General features: G+C 40.6%; 1 protein-coding gene across 1 annotated transcript; it reads right to left on the reverse strand.

Annotated features, from left to right (window-relative positions):
• Nucleotides 1-1,166: 1,166 nt before the first annotated feature.
• Nucleotides 1,167-14,995, reverse strand: LOC307197188 (uncharacterized protein; the record flags this gene model as incomplete). The annotated part of the gene is given in 14 exon segments (XM_079942912.1): nucleotides 1,167-1,298; nucleotides 4,329-4,399; nucleotides 4,402-4,474; nucleotides 5,916-6,029; nucleotides 6,639-6,748; nucleotides 8,041-8,056; nucleotides 8,060-8,194; nucleotides 9,044-9,144; nucleotides 9,147-9,270; nucleotides 10,886-10,907; nucleotides 10,909-11,063; nucleotides 11,551-11,720; nucleotides 11,723-11,771; nucleotides 14,531-14,995. Coding segments are annotated over 14 exon segments (1,362 nt in total). The 5' UTR covers nucleotides 14,621-14,995.
• Between the last annotated feature and the right edge of the window lie 5,760 nt (nucleotides 14,996-20,755).

A 20,755-nucleotide genomic window follows, 5' to 3' on the forward strand; every position in this document is an offset into this window, starting at 1 on the left:
TCCTAATTCTCATTGTCTTCTACATAGTCAATAGAGCTAGTTATCTAGAAGAGAGAGAGAGACAGAGAGAGAGAGAAATACATACAGATTTATTTTTAGGTTAAGAGCAAACATCCTAAGATATCTAAAAATTCCATTATGTGTCAGGGAAATATAACTGAAAGAGGGTGGTGGTTCAAGGCATTAAAAAGTGTCTGTACTGACTGGGTTTTATATAGGGTAGCCCAGAACTGATGGTGATACCCAAGCAAAATGCAGGGGTACCAAATACCTATTAAAATAAATTGTAAACAAAAATCAAGCACAGATTAGATCTGAACAAATTCTTTTCTACTTAAGACAATGACCCCCAACTTAGAGACCACTAGCCTCTACCAGTTTTCAAGTGATGACAAGTAGTCCTCAAATTCATATACACACCCAGCCAATAGACTAAAGAAAACACATGCTTCTCAACCATAGGGATGACTACTCCTCAAATGTAAGTAGTTCATGATGTGATTAATAAAATCCAAATACATTCAAAGAAAGTATTGAATTCATAATTAGCTTGTCAGTAAGTATTTTCTCAGCTAATATACAATAAATATTCAACTACTCGTATGACTGAGTCCTTGAAATTTTGGGCTTTATAAAAAGTATCTTCATGTCAACAAAAGGGTTGAGAATGGCTAACCTAAGGTTCTATACTAAACTCTCCAGACAAAGTTAGATGTACCCGGGTTCCAGTGCCTCCGTATGTACAACATACATAAGCTGATCTCCCTACTTCCTTCCACAGTGATGAATATAACCAAAATACAAGCACAGCACTAAGTTTCAGTGATGTGCAAAAAAAACGGATTTTCCTCTGGAGTAATAAATTTGAAGTAACAAAAGGAAAATAAACAAATATATACACGTGACTAAAATCCATACAAAAATATATTAATTTAATTTATCAGATCCCCTCCATAGATAATCTGCACAGAGTACACTGAAATGTTCTCTTAGCATGAATTGACGATGATCTTATCAGCTAAATGAGCCCACAGGGCTGCTTCACACCTGCTTTCCCAATATCACTCTGTAAAGAGCTCCAAGCTCATTGGCCAAGTGGACCTTCTTTAAAAACAGCAAGAATAACATATGAAGAGCAAAGAATAGATATGAACTCATCAGCAAATCTAAGGCAGGTTGATTGCCTGGTCCTCCTTGAATTTGGGGATCTTCTTAAACTCACTTTGCTTGAAGAAAAGCTGGGCCAGGATGTGGTCTGCTGTGGCCTGAAGATAATCGTCCATGTCAAGGGTTTGCAACTGACAGTGGAAACAAAAAGAAGATGTATCAGCACCAAATTACTCAGGTTTCTACAAAGATCTTACAGCCATCAAGGCATTTTCAAGACTGTAGGTATAGCTGTGTAACATTAGGAGCTATGAAATCCTGCGAACGGTCCCCTTGTACACTTGTCTTCTCTTGCCATGGGGAGCTCACCATTTCGACTCTGGGAATAAGGAAAGTCTGACTGATAGCTAGAGATGCTGAGGCATCTGAAGCTTTTTTTATTTTTTTTTTATTTTTTTGCGGTACGCGGGCCTCTCACTGTTGTGGCCTCTCCCGTTGCGGAGCACAGGCTCCGGACGCGCAGGCTCAGCGGCCATGGCTCACGGGCCCAGCCGCTCCGTGGCATGTGGGATCTTCCCGGACCGGGGCACGAACCCGTGTCCCCTGCATCGGTAGGCGGACCCGCAACCACTGCACCACCAGGGAAGCCCTGAAGCTTTCTTTAGAAGGGACCTCCATCCCACGGGGAGGTAGTTCTCTTTAAAGAGGGAGCAGGACCTTTTGTCTACTTGTAAGCAGGGACTAGTGGCAAAAGGGCCCCTCAGAGCTCCATGCCCACAGGCACCTGATGGAGGCTACCTGGCTGCCAGGTAAGTAGTCCTCCTCCTGCACAGCCAGAGACAGTAGTTCACCTCTGCTTAACTGGCCTGGCTGTCCAGTTGGCTGGCTCTGACTCTGTCTGTCCTTGTGCCCTCTCTCTATCATGATCTTACTGTCCTTTCTGTACCCCTCCCCCTTGACACTACCTCTCTTTCTCAGCCAGCCTCTCAATTTCTGCATGTATGTGGGTCTCTCTGTGTCTCTGTGTTTCTGTCTCTCTCTGTGTCTGTGTGTGTCTCTGAGCTTATCTGTCTCTGAATCTCTCTCCTAACTCTTTGTGCGTGTGTGTCTCTAGGTATGTCTGCCTTTCCCTGCCCCTCTGTGTATAGGTCTGTGTCTGGGTATGTGTGTATCTGTGTGTCTCTCCTTCTGTGTCTCTGTCTCTTTATGGGTCTCTGTCCCTCTCTGTGTCTATGTCTGTATGTCTCCTTCTTTTTGTGTATCTGTGTTGTTTCTCTCTTTTTCTCTGTGTTTGTGTCATTCTCTTTGTAGATCTCTGTCTGTCTCTCTCTCTCTCTGTATGTCTCTATCTCTGTGTGTCTCTGGGCATGTATGTCTCTCTCTGTGTCCCTATGTCTCATTCTGTGTTTCTTTCTAGGCATGTGTTTCTGTCTCTCAGCCTCTCTCTTATTCTTCCTCCTTTCTCTTTCCCTTCATACCCCTATGCAAAATAAATCCCCGTTAGAAACACCCCTAATACCCCTTCTAATGGGTTAGTTGGGGTTATGCTCCCTCAAGATGCATATCAGACATTCTTGGCGGTGGGGGTAGATGTAAAAAAAATTCCTTCTACCCAAAATTCTGATTCATTTTTTCCTTCCCTGCTGTGGATCACTCCCTTAAATTGCTTCTTTTCATTAAAAAAAAAAAAAAGAAAGAAACCCTCTACTTCTATTCTCTTTTCAAAAGATTTATATTCTTTAATTCTTAACTTGTATTTAATAATTTTCAATTGTTATTTTTATCCTTCTTTCATATTTTTAAGTTTTAATTTGTTGGTATTAGCCTTTCACGTCACATTAGTCTTTAATTAATTTTTAAAATTCCCTTTTCTTGATCTTAATTTTTTTAACTCTAACTTGCTGTTTTAATGAGTTTTTCCCTTCTTTTCCTATTTATATTTGATTGGATTTCGTTTTGCTTCATGATTTGTTCTTATAACAGCTGCAGAGAATGATGACCAAGGGGGTGGCAGTAGTGGTGAGCCCCACACCAAAAGCAGGGGACACTGGAATCCTCTTCCCCCCAAGAGTCTACAGCTAGCTTTCCATTGCATCTCCTCCTCACAGAGCTCTTCACAAACCTCATCCCAGGCAACCCCAGGAAGGTTTAGAGACACAGAGAAGCAGATGCTGGAATTTTCCAGTGTCCCTCAAAGAAGGAAAGTGTCATCATGGGAAATAAGCACCACTGAGCAGGATGGCGTAGGTTCTGCAGATGATACTGCTGAATTCATGCTGTGCTCTCCCCTGGAGATCTTGTTGGGTCTCCATGTAGGAAGAACCATGGCCAAGAGGAATGTCTGTTCCTGGATTTGCCCCAGGAATACCCAGACTCATAATTCTCACCCAGTCTCAGCAGGGAACCTAGTCCTAAGGACTGTTCAAAAATCTAAATTCCACTGTTTATTCTCGTTTTTCAAACACATTATTCATCTAATTAAGGAACACTGGGGTGAATTTTTAAAAGCAAACAACTATGTAATACAATAAACAATTCCTCTTAATGTATGTTTTATACTGCAGATCATGATATATCAGATTTGCTTAAAACAAAGAATGATGGGAAGGAATGCTACTCCTTCTTGGTAGCACTGCTCAATCATACGCAATGTTACTTCACGTCTCCTGAAGTCTCTTTTCGTACACAAGAGACTCTTCTTTTCCTCTCTCTGCCAAGTAAATTCCAGAAGAATAAACTAGCCATGCTCACTTCAGCTTCTCCCTCTCTGTCTGGGAACTGGCAAAGCTTCAAAAATCATGCTCTGCTTCTCTACGATGTAAGGTAGTACAAGGGCCCACCTCAATGTCGGAAGGCCAGCCCAATTCTGGAGATAGATATTGGGAAACCCACTTGCCCACAGATATTAATCATATTCTCTTAAATACCTGCTTGATTAGTAATAGAAATGATTTCCTGGATCTCTATATACTGCTCTTTGGTCTTTTTTCTCAGCTGGTTGAGAATTGGGGGAATTAAGAGGGAATGTGATGTGTTGGATCTCTTTATAACTGAATGAAAAGATTATTTGATTCTTCTCTTCACACATTCGTTCAGCCAGTTCAATCATTTATTCAACACACATATACTGAGGGCCCCCTATGATGCAGATACATTGCTTAGCAGAGTATTCTGCACATCACTGGCACTCAGCAATCTCTTTTAAACTGGCTTATTCTCACCTGGTCTCCAGTGCTGAAGGCAAGAACGAGAAGCAATTCCTTATCGCATGTACTCTTAACGTAATGCTGGTTCCAGTGGGGAAAAATATCACATCTCCAATGTGAACACTGAACTCTATGGTACACTGAGCATTGATAATGCCCACCTAAGGCGGGGAAAAAACTATGCCCTATGAGGGCTTTCCTGGTGGCGCAGTGGTTGAGAGTTCGCCTGCCGATGCAGGGGACACGGGTTCGTGCCCCAGTCTGGGAAGATCCCACATGCCGCAGAGTGGCTAGGCCCGTGAGCCATGGCCGCTGAGTCTGTGCGTCCGGAGCCTGTGCTCCGCAATGGGAGAGGCCACAGCAGTGAGAGGCCCGCGTACCGCAAAAAAAAAAAAAAAAAAAACTATGCTGAAGTTAAGCAAATAAAATCAAATATTCATTAAGGCTAAGTATTCATAGTGAAGAACAGATGAATAAAAGCATATGGTTATAAAGGGACTTCGCAGAGAGGGTAAATAGCAGAAAAGAGGCAATCCTGCACATTAACTCTCCTGTTTCTGAGACAAAATCCCACAAAAATTAAAAGATGCTCTATTTAAAGTAAATGTCCCTCAAAATGCATTAGTGAATTCAGTAGTGTAGAACATCATGCAAAAAGAGCATTAATCACCATGTTCTAATTAAGGGTTATCAGTGACATTCCCTAATTAGGCAGAGGACTTAAATTGCAGTGTTTTACCACCTCTACGCCCGCCTTTCTACTTGCTTGGGAAAATTCAGCCTTCTGGGAGAGCAGCATCCTAACGGTCTTTTAAAAAAGAGTTCGAGACTGAATGTGCGCACAAACGCACACAGATGAGCACAAAGCACACCAACAATAAACTCCGATCCTTGAAATTAAATCTGTGGAAGATGACAATGCCCTTTTCCAATTTATTAAAGCTTTCACTTCTAAAAACATAAAACTTTTGCTATGGGTGACATAAAAGGTGAATTTCAGGCTGTTCTGATTCTTTCTGTCAAGACTGATTCAGGTACAAGCTAGAGAAGCCCATTTTACCTGTAGATCTCCCCAGGAGCCCTGTAGTAACATGCTACTTCGTGTGGTTTTTCCGAAGAATCAAAGGGGCTGATGTTAATAACTTCACCAAGATGACAAGTATGCGTCAGAAGGATCCTGGATAAATGGGGATATGTGGCCACCCTGCTGGCGCTCCACATCTCCCCACCCCCCCACTCATCTTACACTGAGAGGCAAACAGCCAATTTCACAGTCCCCAAAGTAGAGCACATTAAATGCTTGCATTACCTGAGAATGCAAAACTCTGAACATGTAAGCAGGTATTCCAGCCCCTCACCATCAGTGATAAACCTCTTTATCAGTTCTGAAATGTTCTTAGCCCCTTCTCATGCTAAGAGCAAACTTGGAAGTTACCTAGCAGGACCTGCGTGGTATCCTCTGTGGAAATGGCCCAGAAAGCCATTGGCACAGAGTCCTATTATGTTACCAACAACTGAACCAAAACAAAGAAATACCTCCTGTTTGCTTCTTTCTGCACTGAAAAGGAAAGTTCAAAAAAAACCTGTTCACAGAGGAATTACCTTTGCACATCCACTTATTACATATCCCATTTCATTTGCATTAAAATGAAAATGTGGCTGTCTTAATCCATTGTTATAAATCTTGAGTGTACTCAAAGTGAGGGTATTTTTGTGCTTGAGAAAGAAAAAGAAAAATGAAATCCAGTTATTTAGCCAACATTCAACTCAGCAACTTAACAATTCATATAATCATAATAATAACTAAAATTTATGAAGCCCTCACTGAGAACATCCAATTTTTTATGTTCTTTACATTTATTATGTCACTTGTCCTTTATAATAATCTTATAAGGTTGCCACCAACCTTATGAGATGAAATTAAATTCTAGGTTGGTTGAGTATACTAGGGTCACCCAGTGGCAGAACTGGGATTTGAATCAGGGAATTTGATGCCACAGCTGTGCTCTTAGTCATTAAGCAATACAGCCAGTTGAGCATTTAAAACAAATGAAAATGAAAAGAGAAATCTCACGAGCATCCAGTCTCTTTGTTAATGTAACCACCCACGCCAAGAAGTTAAGCTCCCAAATTCACAATGAGGCCTCAATCAATAGTTTGCATTGATCAGATCAACCAGTGTTTGACTAGCTCTTTCCTTTTCCTTTGTCTAGAAAAATGATGAATCCAATCTAAGTCTCATATTTCATCCATTTTAATAATAATTAAATAATAATTATTAAATAAATAATATTTTAATAATTTCAAAACATTTTTCTCAATTACCTGATTCAGGAATTCACCAAAAATTTTTTCATTGTTGCTTAGTTCACTTCTGTTTTTCCAATATTGTGCCAATTGTATTATTCCTCCTGGAAATTGATATTCTTTTGAACCTGAATCAGATGAAGTTTAAAAAACAAAATAAGATAAAACTACTTCAAAATGGTACTACAAAAGGAGTGTCAAATGCAGTTCTAGTAAGGTACATAGCCCTTCTATAGTCACAGAACGTTTATGTGGTAGGAATTGCCAATACCACATCCTATGTTCCCCCAAGATATTGATCTGATACTGTCAGATACTATCCTAACTTCCCAAACTCTCTTGAAATTTCTAACATAGAGTGACCTCTTTAAGACAGACATTCAAGTCAGGGGACCTGGCTGGAAAACGTGAGAGTCATCCTAAATACCAATCCCTACCTCTCCCCTCAATCCGTCAACGAAGCCCTGTCAGTCCTGCGTCTCTAAATTCTCGGCTTCTCAACAATTCTTTCCCTCTCACATAGTGCAGGCCACCATCATCCCCTACTGGAGGGACTGCAGGAGCCCCCTGACTCATCACCCTGCCTCTCACCTGGCCACTTCCAATTATTCTCCACAATCCAGCTGGATTGGTCATCACTTGAAAAAACAAAACTAACACCAACTCAAAAAGATATATGCACCCCATGTTCATTGCAGCATTATTTACAATAGCCAAGATACGGAAACAACCTAAGCGCCCAAGCGCACAGATACAGAGAACAGAGTGGTAGCTGCCAGTGGTGGGGGTGGGGGTGGGTGAAATGGTTGAAGGAAGTCAAGAGACACAAACTTCCAGTTACAAAATAAACACATCATGGGCATGTAATGTGGAGCAAGGCGGCTATAGTTAGTAATGCTGTATTGCATACTTTAAAGTTGCTAAGATCTTGTAAGTTCCTGTGACAAGGAGAAACTCTGTAACTATGTATAGTGACGGATGTTAACTAGACTTATTGTGGTGATCATTTCACAATATATACAAATATTGAATCATTGTGTTGTATACCTGAAACTAACATAGTGTTGTATGTCAATTATACCTCAATAAAATAAAATAATTAAAAACCTCATTGTGTCACTCTCCTATTTAAAGCCCCTTAATTGCTACATGATTGGCCTCTCCTCTCTCATAAGCCTCTTCTCCTACAGCATCCCCCAGCCCCAGCACACCCCCCTCACACTCTGAATTTTTTTTCCACATTTTCTTTTGTTTCCAGGTCTTTTCTCACATTTGCTACTCTGTTGAGAAATGTGTCTTTTCAAACTTCTCTTGACTGTGACCCACTGTAAAAAACACATTACATCTCAATCCAATACACCTATATAATCATATATATAAATACTTAACTAAAAAGGCTTCACAAAATAACACACTATACCTTTCAGGTCATACAATTATCTCCACACAAGGCTATCTGGAGACTGTGAGTAATCAGCATTGACAACCAGTTCTGCCAAGCTGGGAGGAAGACTGACCCCCTCATCCTCTTTTTGCTTATGGAATGTTCTAATGAAACTAATTCCACCTTCAGGCTGAAACACATAAGAGACCATATAAGGTATTTGTGAAACATTCTACAAATTTTAACAATAGAAGGGGCGGTAGCTGAGGATAGGGCAGCACTGGCACCAGTGTGGTTTTCAGTGGCCCAGTCAAAAGAGCTGACCTCGATTAGCCTAAGACTTGTGATCTTTATGAAAATCTTCCAAGCATTCAATGTATGGGCATTAGTATTTTATGGTCAATATAAACGCCTGCAAAAATATACACTGGTTCCCATGCTTACCAACACTCTCACTAATGACTCATTTCTTCTACTTCTCCCTATAACATTAGAGCAGGATCTGCTGCAAGATATATCTCAAAATCTTATTATTTAGATTCCTAAATTTACCACAAAACCCCTTCCAGGTACCACTCACGGGCCATCACCAATTCTGATCACCCATTTGCACTGTCAGCATCCACATCTGACCCTCTATACCCAGCATTATCAGCAATCCCTCCAGTGATAGTATAACTACTGAAAGAGATCAGAAAGAGAAAAGCAGCCGTTCCTCAGGAAAACTGTGGGAACCTCTGCATTAGATTCGGAAAACACAATTACATCATCTGTAGCGAAGTTATCCCTGGATGAGCAAATGGCTTTTCAGAGATGAAAATTATAGTAATTTTTATTAACTATATCGTAACCTTTCTACCAATTCACTATACAGTAGCTCCTACAGCAGGCCTTCGTAAGGGAAAATAAAGAGCAATTCAACTTCAATGCTCTTGAGCCCATTACCCCAATGTCACTTTGTTGACTGCTACCTTAGAAACCCGAATATTCGTGCCCTCTTTGTACCCTCATGGGATTTGCTCTCAGCAGTGGTACAGACCTCAAGTGACCTGGAAGCAATGCCCTCAGGTATAGAAAAAATTACATCATCAGCTTCCAGGGTTTGAAGTTCATGATGTGTAGAAAAGAAGAGCAAGAAAAGCAGTCTTCACTCCCCACATTCTCTATCCAGTGTACTGTGTTTTTAGGGAAGAAGTTCACCTGGCCAGCTGTAACACTGTACGTGGTAACGACAGCACCATCAACCGCCCCAATCCACGCTGTCCCCTGAAACATAAACAGAAGAGCTCATCCAACACTACTTTAGAGCAATGCTCCTCAACCTTTTTTCATTACCTCCCTTCTAAGGTACCATGTTAGACTTTTTTTTCTAATCACCACCCTATGAAATGTTAACACATTATACATAGGTACTATAATGTTAACACATTATACAGAGGTACTATAGATCTGTATACTGTATACACATACTGCTCATGTACTACATGTACATCTATGCTTTATACATAAAACGAGTAATATTTTTACCCTGCTAACAACCAGTTTTTGCCCCCTTTTGGGCAATACCACCCCCACTGAGCATTTAGAGCTCTAAGTTCATGCTAGTTTGATAGTCTGAAAAGACTGCAGGCACATGTGTACGCACATGCATGTGTGTGCTTGCGTGTGTTTGTGTGTGTATGCATACAGAGACGTATGTATTTTCCAGATAAGAAAAAGTCTGCATATAATTTTGATAATAATAATAGTAATAACATAGTGCTTTACTGTGTGTCCAGGTATTCTTCTAAGAAGAGTTTCCTCTCATATAGATAAAGCTCTAATCTCTCTTCTTGCTGTAAATTCTAAAATCAAGTGAATTGTCCAAGTATAAAAAAGGAGTTTTATTAACAACAACAGAAATATGTCACACACAAAAAACTGGCTGATCTATTAATAAGATCATCAGGGTAAGACCAAACTCTGAAAGTTCTATGAGAGCTTAGTCACTTCAGCTTCCCCAGGGTCTGGAATACAGAAGCCATAAATACATTTCAGAATTAATGACTTATTTGAAATTCAAGTAAGCACACTAATTTCACTTCCAAAAAATTCTGAAAGGTCTAAACCACAAAAGGGCATCCAACTGGCTGATCTCAGAGACTCCAGGCTGAACATCAGCAAACCAGTTTGTTATTACAGTCACTGCTTTATTCCTTAGAGGGAAGCTGTAGTTTCTTTGATCATTAGATCAAGCTACTAGTTTTAGCTTTGGCTCAAAGGATGGAACAGTGGGGATTTCCCTGGTGGCACAGTGGTTAAGAATCCGCCTGCCAATGCAGGGGACACAGGTTCGATCCCCGGTCCAGGAAGATCCCACAGGCCACAGAGCAACTAAGCCCGTGCACCACAACTACTGAGCCTGCGCTCTAGAGCCCAAGAGCCACAACTACTGAAGCCCATGCGCCTAGAGCCCATGCTCCGCAACAAGAGAAGCCACCGTTATGAGAAGCCCGTGCACCACAACGAAGAGTAGCCCCTGCTCGCCGCAACTAGAGAAAGCCTGCGCACAGCAACGAAGATCCAACACAGCCAAAAATAAATAAATAAAATTAATTAATTAATTAATTTATATATAAAAAAAGATGGAACAGTGATCTTAGCTTAACAATGTATGAAAAATGATCTCATACTGAAGAAAGAAGTTCAAAGTGATGCCAAGAATAATTAAAACAAACAGGTTAATGCTTCAAGGCACTGATAACTAATCTAATTGAGTACACAGCCAAAGCCTGGATGTGGTCTACCACTTATTTAAGTAGGTTTTGCAACAACCTAAATAATAGCCTGAGGACACACAGCACAAATGCTTAAGGGCAGAACGTGGGCAAACTGGTGATACCTGTACAAGACAGCCGTGTTCGGAGGCCGTTGCTTTTTATTCTCAGGGTCCCCAGAGTCATCTGTGAGCTCTGACTGTTCAAGCTGCTGCCAAAGGCGTCTTCTTCAATGCTGAGATAGTCTTCGGCATTGTTCCTGTACCAGGCCCACTGGATTGCACCACCGGGGAACTCAAACACCTGAAAAGCCATAAGCAAATCAGCAGCATGGAGGCCACCTCCTGAGGAACGTGAGGCCACCATGGCCTATGGGGTAAGTGGGAAGCACAAGGGAAAAGGCAAGGTGGTGTGGCGAGTACTGGAGGCCCCAAAAGGAAGAGAAAGAATAGGTCTGCAAGACTCCGGGAGACAACGTGGTACATGCAGTGCTATCAGTCTCTGTTTGACATAGAAAAGAACACCTGTCTTGGCAAGAGAACAGGGCTGCCCTGCACTTCTCCCCTCCAGCCAAACATAGAACTATCTGCTAAAGAAAAATTCTGCCTGGAGCCAATATCCACCCAAATTTCCCCCTTCTCTATCCCTCACTTCCTTTCCTCCAAACAGCCCGCAGCTGCTTCCTTCCAATGAAGAGAGAACAAAGCTTAGAAAACAAGCAATGGAAACTTTGTTCTGGAATCACCATTTATAATAGATGATTCTTTTTCCTAATACGTGTGATCCATACGTTGGATTTAGGTAAATGATTAAGAAACTTGAATTTTGGATCAACACCCTTTTGCACCATGGGAATTGCTGTTTGCAGAGGCTGGGCTCCAGGTTCTGAATGGGGCTGAGAGTTGTTAACATAAACCAAGGAGAGAATCAGGACTCCAGATGCAGTGGTAATGGTGCAGCCAAGAGACACACCAGGAAAATGCTCGTCAGTGACCACTGCCTCTTCTTTTCCTAGGAGAAATTATGAAGCCATTATTCTCTACTCTTGATGTATGAGAAATATTGCCTCCTTTCTCAATTTGGTTTATTTTCTCTTTATTTAAAAAAATGCATTTGTGGGATAAACATACTGAGTAAAATACTACATGTGAGGCTTCCCTGGTGGCGCAGTGGTTGAGAGTCTGCCTGCTAATGCAGGGGACACGGGTTCGAGCCCTGGTCTGGGAGGATCCCGCATGCCGCAGAGTGACTAGGCCCATGAGCCACAACTACTGAGGCTGCACGTCTGGAGCCTGTGCTCCCCAACAAGAGAGGCCGCGATAGTGAGAGGCCCGCGCACTGCGATGAAGAGTGGCCCCCGCTTGCCACAACTAGAGAAAGCCCTCGCACAGAAACGAAGACCCAACACAGCAAAAATAAATTAATTAATTAAAAAAAAAGAATAAGGTCTTTGAATGCAGAGAATGTGCTTTAAAAAAAAATACTACATGTGTAAATAAATACACACATACGTACACTCACAGTATGGTCAGGCCCCATAAGACGGCTGCTCTCTTGCTCCCTGTACACCCCCTGCCCCCCTCCCCAGCCCTGCCTCATGCTTACTTATGCACATGACTGCCTTCCCTCCTAAGTGGAAAGTTTAATCAGTAACCACCTGCCTGATCGCTGCCCCCCACAGCCACCTCCGCTAACCATTGTTCTAGCCCTGGGACCAGACCAGCTCCAGTATGTTCAGTCATCAACAGGAAACCAGGCACTTGCGTTGGTTGCTAACCCAGAGAGCTGTGCGGAGATGTGTTCCACAGTCCCCCTGGCAACCAAGGAGCCCTTTTGATGTCATGCCCCCTATAATTCATAGCCTCTTCCTCCCCTACGCAGGGAAGATTGCTGTCTTGTCCTGCCTGCCTGCCTGTACATGGTGGGTGTCACTCCAGGACCTCGGCCTCTGACTTGTAAGATTCCGTGTCCGGTGAATACTGATGTCTCTGCCACTGACTCAGGCTCTCTCTTCAGTCTAGCAGCTGGGCAAGTGCAAGGACTGCAGGCTGCAGGGCACAGCCCCACACTCACACACACCCCGTATACCCAGATGACATCCAAATAAACAAGGATAAAAATAAAAATACAAGGAGCTGGGGCACAGAATAATACTAGAAAATTAAGTACCCAGTTAAGTTTGTATATGAAGTGCATTCCAAGTCAGTCAGTTAGCCCCTATTTACCAGTTTCTTCACCTGAAAATCAAAGAGGTTATAAATAGTATTTTCTAAGAACTTTTTGGTTCCAGAATGTACAAATGCATTTACATGTACAGCTACATGCATGGGAATAAGCAACATATCAGTAGTCAACGGGCCTGACAGGTCTCTGTCTCTCTCTCCCCCTCCCTCCTTCATTAAATAGCTTCATTAAATTCCCTTCCTCCTGTGTATTACCTAAATGAGCTTCCAAGTCACCACCCATCTCCAAGTCACAATATTTCCATGTATTTCTATGTTACTATTTCCTGGTTTCATATCACAAATATATGCTATAAACAGCAGTATTATTTCTGAGTTACAACCCACATTACTGAAAGCTGCCAAGAAAATACACACCCTAACCTTTGGACCAATTTGCCCTCACTCCTCTGACCGCTAAAATGACCTTTATAAGCAATGATGTCCAGGACTCCTTTTCCACTGGTCTTTCTCCCTGAGCAAGCAAACCTTTGATCACTAATAATTCTAACAGACATTCTTACTTTAACATTCTTAAATATTCAAAAGAACACAAATAACAAATGTTGGTGAGGATGTGGAGAAAAGGGAAGGTTGGTGGGAATGTAAACTGGTGCAGCCACTGTGGAAGTATGGAGGTTTCTCAAAAAAACTAGAGACATAACTACCATATGACCTGGCAATTCTACTCCTAGGTACATAATAATAATTTAAAAAAACACTTATTCAAAGAGGTACATGCACCCCAGTGTTCACAGCAGCATTATTTACAATTTCCAAGATATGGAAGTGTCCATCAACAGATGAATGGATAAAGAAGAGGTGGTATATATACAATGGAATACTACTCAACCATAAAAAGGAATAAAATTTTGCCATTTGTAGCAACATGGTTGGACTTGGAGGGCATTATTGCTAAGTGAAATAAGTCTGACAAAGACAAATACTGTATGATATCACTTATATGTAGAATCTAAAAAATACAACAAACTAGTCAATACAACAAAAGAGAAGCAGACTCACAGATATAGAGAACAAACTAGTGGTTACCAGTGTGTGTGGGGGGGAGGGGCAAGGTAGGGTGGGGCAGTGGGAGGTACAAACTATTGGGTGTAAGACAGACTACAAGGATGTACTGTACAATACAGGGAATATAGCCAATATTTTGTAATAACTAAATGGAGAGTAATCTTTAAAAACTGTATAAAAATTTAAAAAATTATCAATTCTTAAATGGTACATTTTGTATAACATAATCATTTACCAACATATTCAATTTAACATTGTATAAGGGTAATATATTGAACAATAAACAACTCATTAATGCCATGAACAACAATTCATAGAAAGCTGGGCCATTAAGTAGCTACAGGAGTTAAGAGTTTATGAGAGATGGCAAGTCAGGAGATATTCAGAGCAGGAGATGCTACCTTTCTGAAGAAGGTCACTTGAAGAGAGCTGGTCTAAAGAGGGACTGTTTCCTGAGCTCTGCATAAAGGTTATGGGGGGAACTAATCTCAAGACTTAAGTCCCCATTTACATTCTTACCATTCTGGACATGGTATTCATCTTCCCCCCAGACACAATATTCTGCTTTGCATCTTCATGCATTTCAAATGCTAAGTTGTCCATTGGCATAGATGGGCAAGCAATTCACTGAAAAAGAAAAACGGGGGAGGGATGTAGCTTTAGCAAATGGAGAGATCCCTGAGAGGAGAAGAATGATAATTCTTAAGGAAGGAAGTGCTTATATAGAGCTGAAAGTTAAGGAAATGAAACAAGGAAGTTGTTTCTTAAACAATAATCTCAGTTGAAAAAAAAAAAAACCGTTGAAAGCATTGCCAAATTAGAGACCAACAAAACACTTCTTTTGGTCCCCAATTCTTTGCTCACTGATGGCACATACACAGATAATAATAACAATAGCTAACTAACATTTATTTCCTCCCTTCAACAAAGTACCAGGCACAGTACTAAGTGCTTTCCATACATCATGGGATTTAATTCTTACAGCAATCCTGTCAGGTACTATGATGATTATTCCCATTTTGTAAATTAGGAACCTGAGGCATGAAGAGGTGCGATACCTGCCCGAAATCACACAACTAGTTTTAGTGTAGAAGCAAAGCACCCTTTATCAAAAGATTCTTCCATGGCATTGGTTCTCTGCAGAGTTTGATGGTGGGTGCTCAGTCTAGCATAACATTTTATCACCCAAATCAGTCCTGCCTCTAGATAATGAGTGATTTTTCTATGTGGTTTACTTATTAGATAATTTTGTTACCTGAAAGTTAAATCTTCATTTAAAATTCATCTTGCATCAGCTTTCCTGGTGATGAGCTGTGGCCTGAGTAAGCTAAAAACTACTACTGTAATCCACAAAACAGTCACCCATCCTCTTTTCCTTTCTATCTTCCTACCTTTATTCCTTCCATAAACATGGTTGAATGCCTACTCTATTCCAGGCTGTATACCACTCTACACATTACGAAGCCTTTTATTACCTTATAATCTAGTAGGAGAAATGGAAAAGAAAGCAAATAATTTCCCCCCAAAATGTGCTGTGTTCTGATAGAAATATGTACAAGATCTTGTGAGCACAGAAAGAATAATTGTGTTTGAGATAGGAAGAAAAGGCAAGCCCTCTCTGAAACCATAATTTTGAGCTAAGTCTTCGAGTCCTAACACTGTTTCACTTGGTAGACACATTTAGTTACATTCTATTTCATATTTCTGACTTGCCTGTAAGTAGTTTAGTAACAGACCATGTGGTAAAAATATAGATTCTATCTGGGTCAGGCAGCTCAGGCTCTGACAAGGCTGAAGGTTAATCTATGCTCAAGTGATAGGGAGTGACTTTGTGGCTTTCCTAACATATCTCATCAAATCTAAGATGCATCAGTGACTCATATCAATTTAGCCTTTTCTCACAAAGACCTGGAATTTAAATGTATGGCATTGATTTTTGAGGTAATAAAATATTCAAAATAATTTATCTGTGGAGCCAGCAAGGTGATTTTCTCATCATGCTATCAGAGTACCATAAAACATATTTTTCCTATTAAATTTTCCTTGTGCATTTGTTAGAATGAATTCAACATTTTAACATCTCTAAAAATGGGATGTGCTTTACAATGAGTGGTCTGTAAGACTCAATGGAAATATAGGTGGTGTGGTCACACCAGTATATACTAGATGAATATCAGTCCTGCCAGTGGCTATAACCAGGGCAGAAGTTTATCGTGTGTGATTAAGAGTGAAAATTCTAGAGCCAGACCACTAAGGTTTGAATCCTAATTCTGCCACTTATTAGCTGTGTGACCTGGGGCAAGGTATTTAACCTCCCTGTGCCTCAAGTTCTTTATCTTTACAATGGGGCTAACAATGTTGCCCTCATAAAGGTGCGAGAGGACTGAACTAGTTAATATAAGTAAAGCACTTAGCACAGTGCCCATACATAGTAAATGTCCAATGAATGTCAGGCTTTTCCTTTTTAATAAGCACAAGTAGACTCACTACTTTAATAACACCCTTATCTTTATATGGTAGAAGGACATCTGAATTCATAAACCACCTATTATCCCTCCTAGTAAGTCAAATTACTACATCCTCACCCATTACCTTGAATCATTTATAGAATTGTCCTTATTCTGCAAATTAGAAAATCGGAATAAAAGACCTGCTTATATAAAGATAACAGAATTGTAACTAAAACCCAGGTTTTCTTATTGCCATTACAGTGAATTTCCTATCTAGACCATACCTAAGTACTACTGGCAATATATTTCTTAACTTTTAACCCCTTCATCTTCTTCTAACCCACCCTTTCACCATTTAACATCATTTAAACCATGGTCACTTTAGTCTCCAAAATGGGCAGTGCTGGTGGGAAGGCAGAAGTCCTTAATATCTATGTAAGATATATATCTATGTAATATAGAATATCTATGTAAGATATTCATCACCCACCAAAAATATATTTTTTAATGAAAGAAACAGAAAATCACCATTAGATTATCATCATAATAATTGCTTCAAGCAAGATCCCTTGGTGGGTGCTTTTAACTTTTTAGTAATTTTATTACTGGTTGAAAGGTTAAGCAGAAAACAGAATATATGCATATTGTTTCTGTTAGAAAACCTGAGCCAACAGGATTCTTCCTTTATGCCATGCTGGCATAGAAGAAAAGGCAGTGCTTCTTTGTTTCAATAAGAACATTTCCCCAGCAGCCCCCATCTCCAAGTTATCTGCCTTCTATGATTCAGGTAGAAAAAGCTAATAAGATAAAGTTGGCAATTATTTGATTACTTCCTTTGAAATGTCTACCAGTAACAAGACTGATCAATGCTCTTATTATGCAAATGTATCTTATCTATTGCCAACTTTCAGATGACCAGACACTGGAGACTGTTACAGTATCATAGAAGATATAGATCCTTGTCTCAAAGACAATAATGTAATGATTTGCAAGAGAAAAACTATGTTTTATAGTACCCTGGTAACAAGATGAGGAAATCCCCTTACTGGTCCCACAGATAAAACTTAATTTATTTTAAATATTTTGTCACCTCAAAATCAATGCCATACATTTAATGTTCAGACATTTGTGGAAAAAGACTCAATACATGTTCCCACTGCTGCCACAGTCCACCGTTACCCACTGCAGAATGTTCTCAGGAAGAACTCTAACACTAAGAGGTGTTATGTGGGTATGGGCTCCTAAAATAAGTGTCAGAGAAGGGAAAGAGCTGGGAAGGAGCTCTGAACTTGTGAAGAAAATGAAAATATTCTATTCACGCAGCTCTACATGACGATGATCTTGGACAAGCTCCTTAACCTTGCTAAGTCAGTTTTCCTCATGTGTATAAAATTAAGGCTAGATTAAATAACCCTTAGGACTGTCTAGCTCTACCCACTTGAATTAGAGATATAATTATTTGGGGAAATAACACTGCTGGATTCCCAACACTCCCATTTTTTTCAAGATTTCATTGACATAATAATTCAAGATATTCAACATTCCAGCTTTTGTTTGTTCTCCAATATAAGTGCTTCATATGTAATTTTTAGTGCCAATCCAACAGCATTTTAGAACAGAAGGCTATTGAGTGGTGATATGAACAACAAAATCAGCTGAGTCCAACTCCAGAGAACTGTTACAGCTCATGCGCATTCATTCAACAAATATTGACTGTAATGGTTTATATCAGTGATATATCTGTTTAGAAGGGCATAGTTAACTTCTCCAAGAAGCAGACAACAGATAAATCACGAGAGATAACAATGATCTTAAGTTAGTTAATATGAGCAACACTCTATTGCTCCAATGCAAAAGAAACACAGAAACATTATACCTAGTGACTAATAACAATTGTAATAATGTAATAGTTAACATTTATCGAGGCTTCCTTTATGATCTATTTTACTGTCCCATTAAATGCTCATGACAATCCTCTGATGTAGGTACTATCACTAGCCCCACTTTACAAATGAGAAAGGCAAAGTGTAGAGAAGTTAACTAAACCAGGGTCATATAGCTAGCATGTGGTAGAGCCTCGAACACAGACAGGTCTGACTCCAGAGTCCCCACTTAGCCCTTGGAAACAAACAAAGAAACACCCAACATTTCTTGTCACACACAACCTTTGTCTTCTGAAATATATGTAACTATGAAGATATCTTGGTCAGCATTTAAGGATGAAAACATACAATGTAACAGACGCTGTCAACTTCTTTTTGTCTCCAGACACTGACACTTGCAACACATTATCCCTCATCACAACCCAGTGATGGAGTTGAGGAAGAAATACCACCCAGCTAATCCTGATATACCCACCCTGAGAACTCCACAGTATACATACTCATATCTGTATTCAAAAGCAACACTACATATGGCTCCACCTAAATCTTGCTTGTGGCTCCAAAAGATTTTTAAATAAAATGTATATTCAAAGATTTTTGCCACATTTCTCTCATGCAAGACTCATGTTAAAAAAATTTCATCATACTTCAATAGCAGCTTATAATAAAGAAAACTGAATTAATTAAAAAAATTTAAATGATATATGTTTATAAATTACAGGTATATTTCTACATAGATACTGCAGTAAACTAGGGAAGAGAAGAATGAGTAAGATGAGTAATCCAGGGAAAGCAGATACTGAACCCAAATCAGGAAGGACTGAGACATAGTCACATATAACTGGAAGGAAGAAGGTTCAACAATTAATCAAGCTAGCAGAAGTATAACAGGGCTTCCCTGGTGGCGCAGTGGTTAAGAATCCGCCTGCCAATGCAGGGGACATGGGTTCGAGCCCTGGTCCGGGAAGATCCCACATGCCGCGGAGCAGCTTAAGCCCGTGTGCCACAATTGCTAAGGCCTGTGCTCTAGAGCCCGCGAGCCACAATTCCTGAAGCCCAGGCGCCTAGAGCCCGTGCTCTGCAACAAGAGAAGCCACCGCAATAAGGAGCCCGCGCACCGCAACGAAGAGTAGCCCCTGCTCACCTCACCGCAACTAGAGAAAGCCCGCGTCCAGCAACAAAGACCCAATGCAGCCAAAAATAAATAAAGTTTTTAAAAATGTTATTTAAAAAAGTACAACTTTATTAAAAGGATGACTACTTCTACTAGACTGTTTATAAACTAGTTCCTGTACAACCAGTGGTTGCTCACTTTTTTTTTAAACATCTTTATTGGAGTATAATTGTTTTCCAATGGTGTGTTCATTTCTGCTGCATAACAAAGTGAATCAGCTATACATATACATATATCCCCATATCTCCTCCCTCTTGCATCTCTCCCCAACCCTCCCTATCCCACCCCTCTGGTGGTCACAAAGAACCAAGCTGATCTCCCTGTGCTATGCAGCTACTTCCCACTAGCTAGCTATTTTACATTTGGTAGTATATATATGTCAATGCCACTCTCTCACTTCGTCCTAGCTTACCCTTCCCCCTCCCCATGTCCTCAGGTCCATTCTCTATGTCTGCGTCTTTATTCCTGTCCTGCCCTGGTTGCTCACTTTTAAAGCCAGTAGTGAAATTAGTCATCTCTAATTTCACCCCTTATCTCAACTCTGCCAACATTAACAGCATTCCTAACTTGCCCTCTTTTTATTCGAGGTCAGAAAATGTGGTGGTTGTTTTTTTTTAAATTTTATTTATTTATTTTTGGCTGCGTTGGGTCGTTTCTGCACGCAGGCTTTCTCTAGTTGCGGTGAGAGGGGCTTATTCTTTGCTGCAGTGCACGGGCTTCTCATTGCTGTGGCTTCTCTTGTTGTGGAGCACGGGCTCTAGGCACATGGGCTTCAGTAGTTGTGGCTTGCAGGCTCTAGAGCACAGGCTCAGTAGTTGTGGTGCACAGGCTTCGTTGCTCCATGGCAATGTGGGGTCTTCCCAGACCAGGGCTTGAAGCTGTGTCCCCTGCATTGGTAGGGGAGTCTTAACCACTGTGCCACCAGGGAAGCCCAGAATATGTGATTCTTGGACAAGATACTGTTTAAAGTACTGAACCAAAGCCCTCATTTGTGTCATTCTTGCCAAGTGAGGCCTTCCAACAGTCAGAAAGGCCCCTGCTACACAGGTAATGCTAAGAGTTTGGACTTTCCCACTTGAACCTGAGACTATGGGTCAGAGAATGCTATAAAAACTCCGTGCTATAAAATCTAGACATTTCTAGATCCTAGAACTGGGATACAGAGACATCAGCTCCTACTTTTACAATTCAGAACTCTACAAAGATGACTCAAAGGGGAGTCCCCCTTCTATCCCTA

This window comes from Stenella coeruleoalba (assembly GCF_951394435.1).
Source record: "Stenella coeruleoalba genome assembly, chromosome: 14".
NCBI classification, from domain to species: Eukaryota; Metazoa; Chordata; class Mammalia; order Artiodactyla; family Delphinidae; genus Stenella; species Stenella coeruleoalba.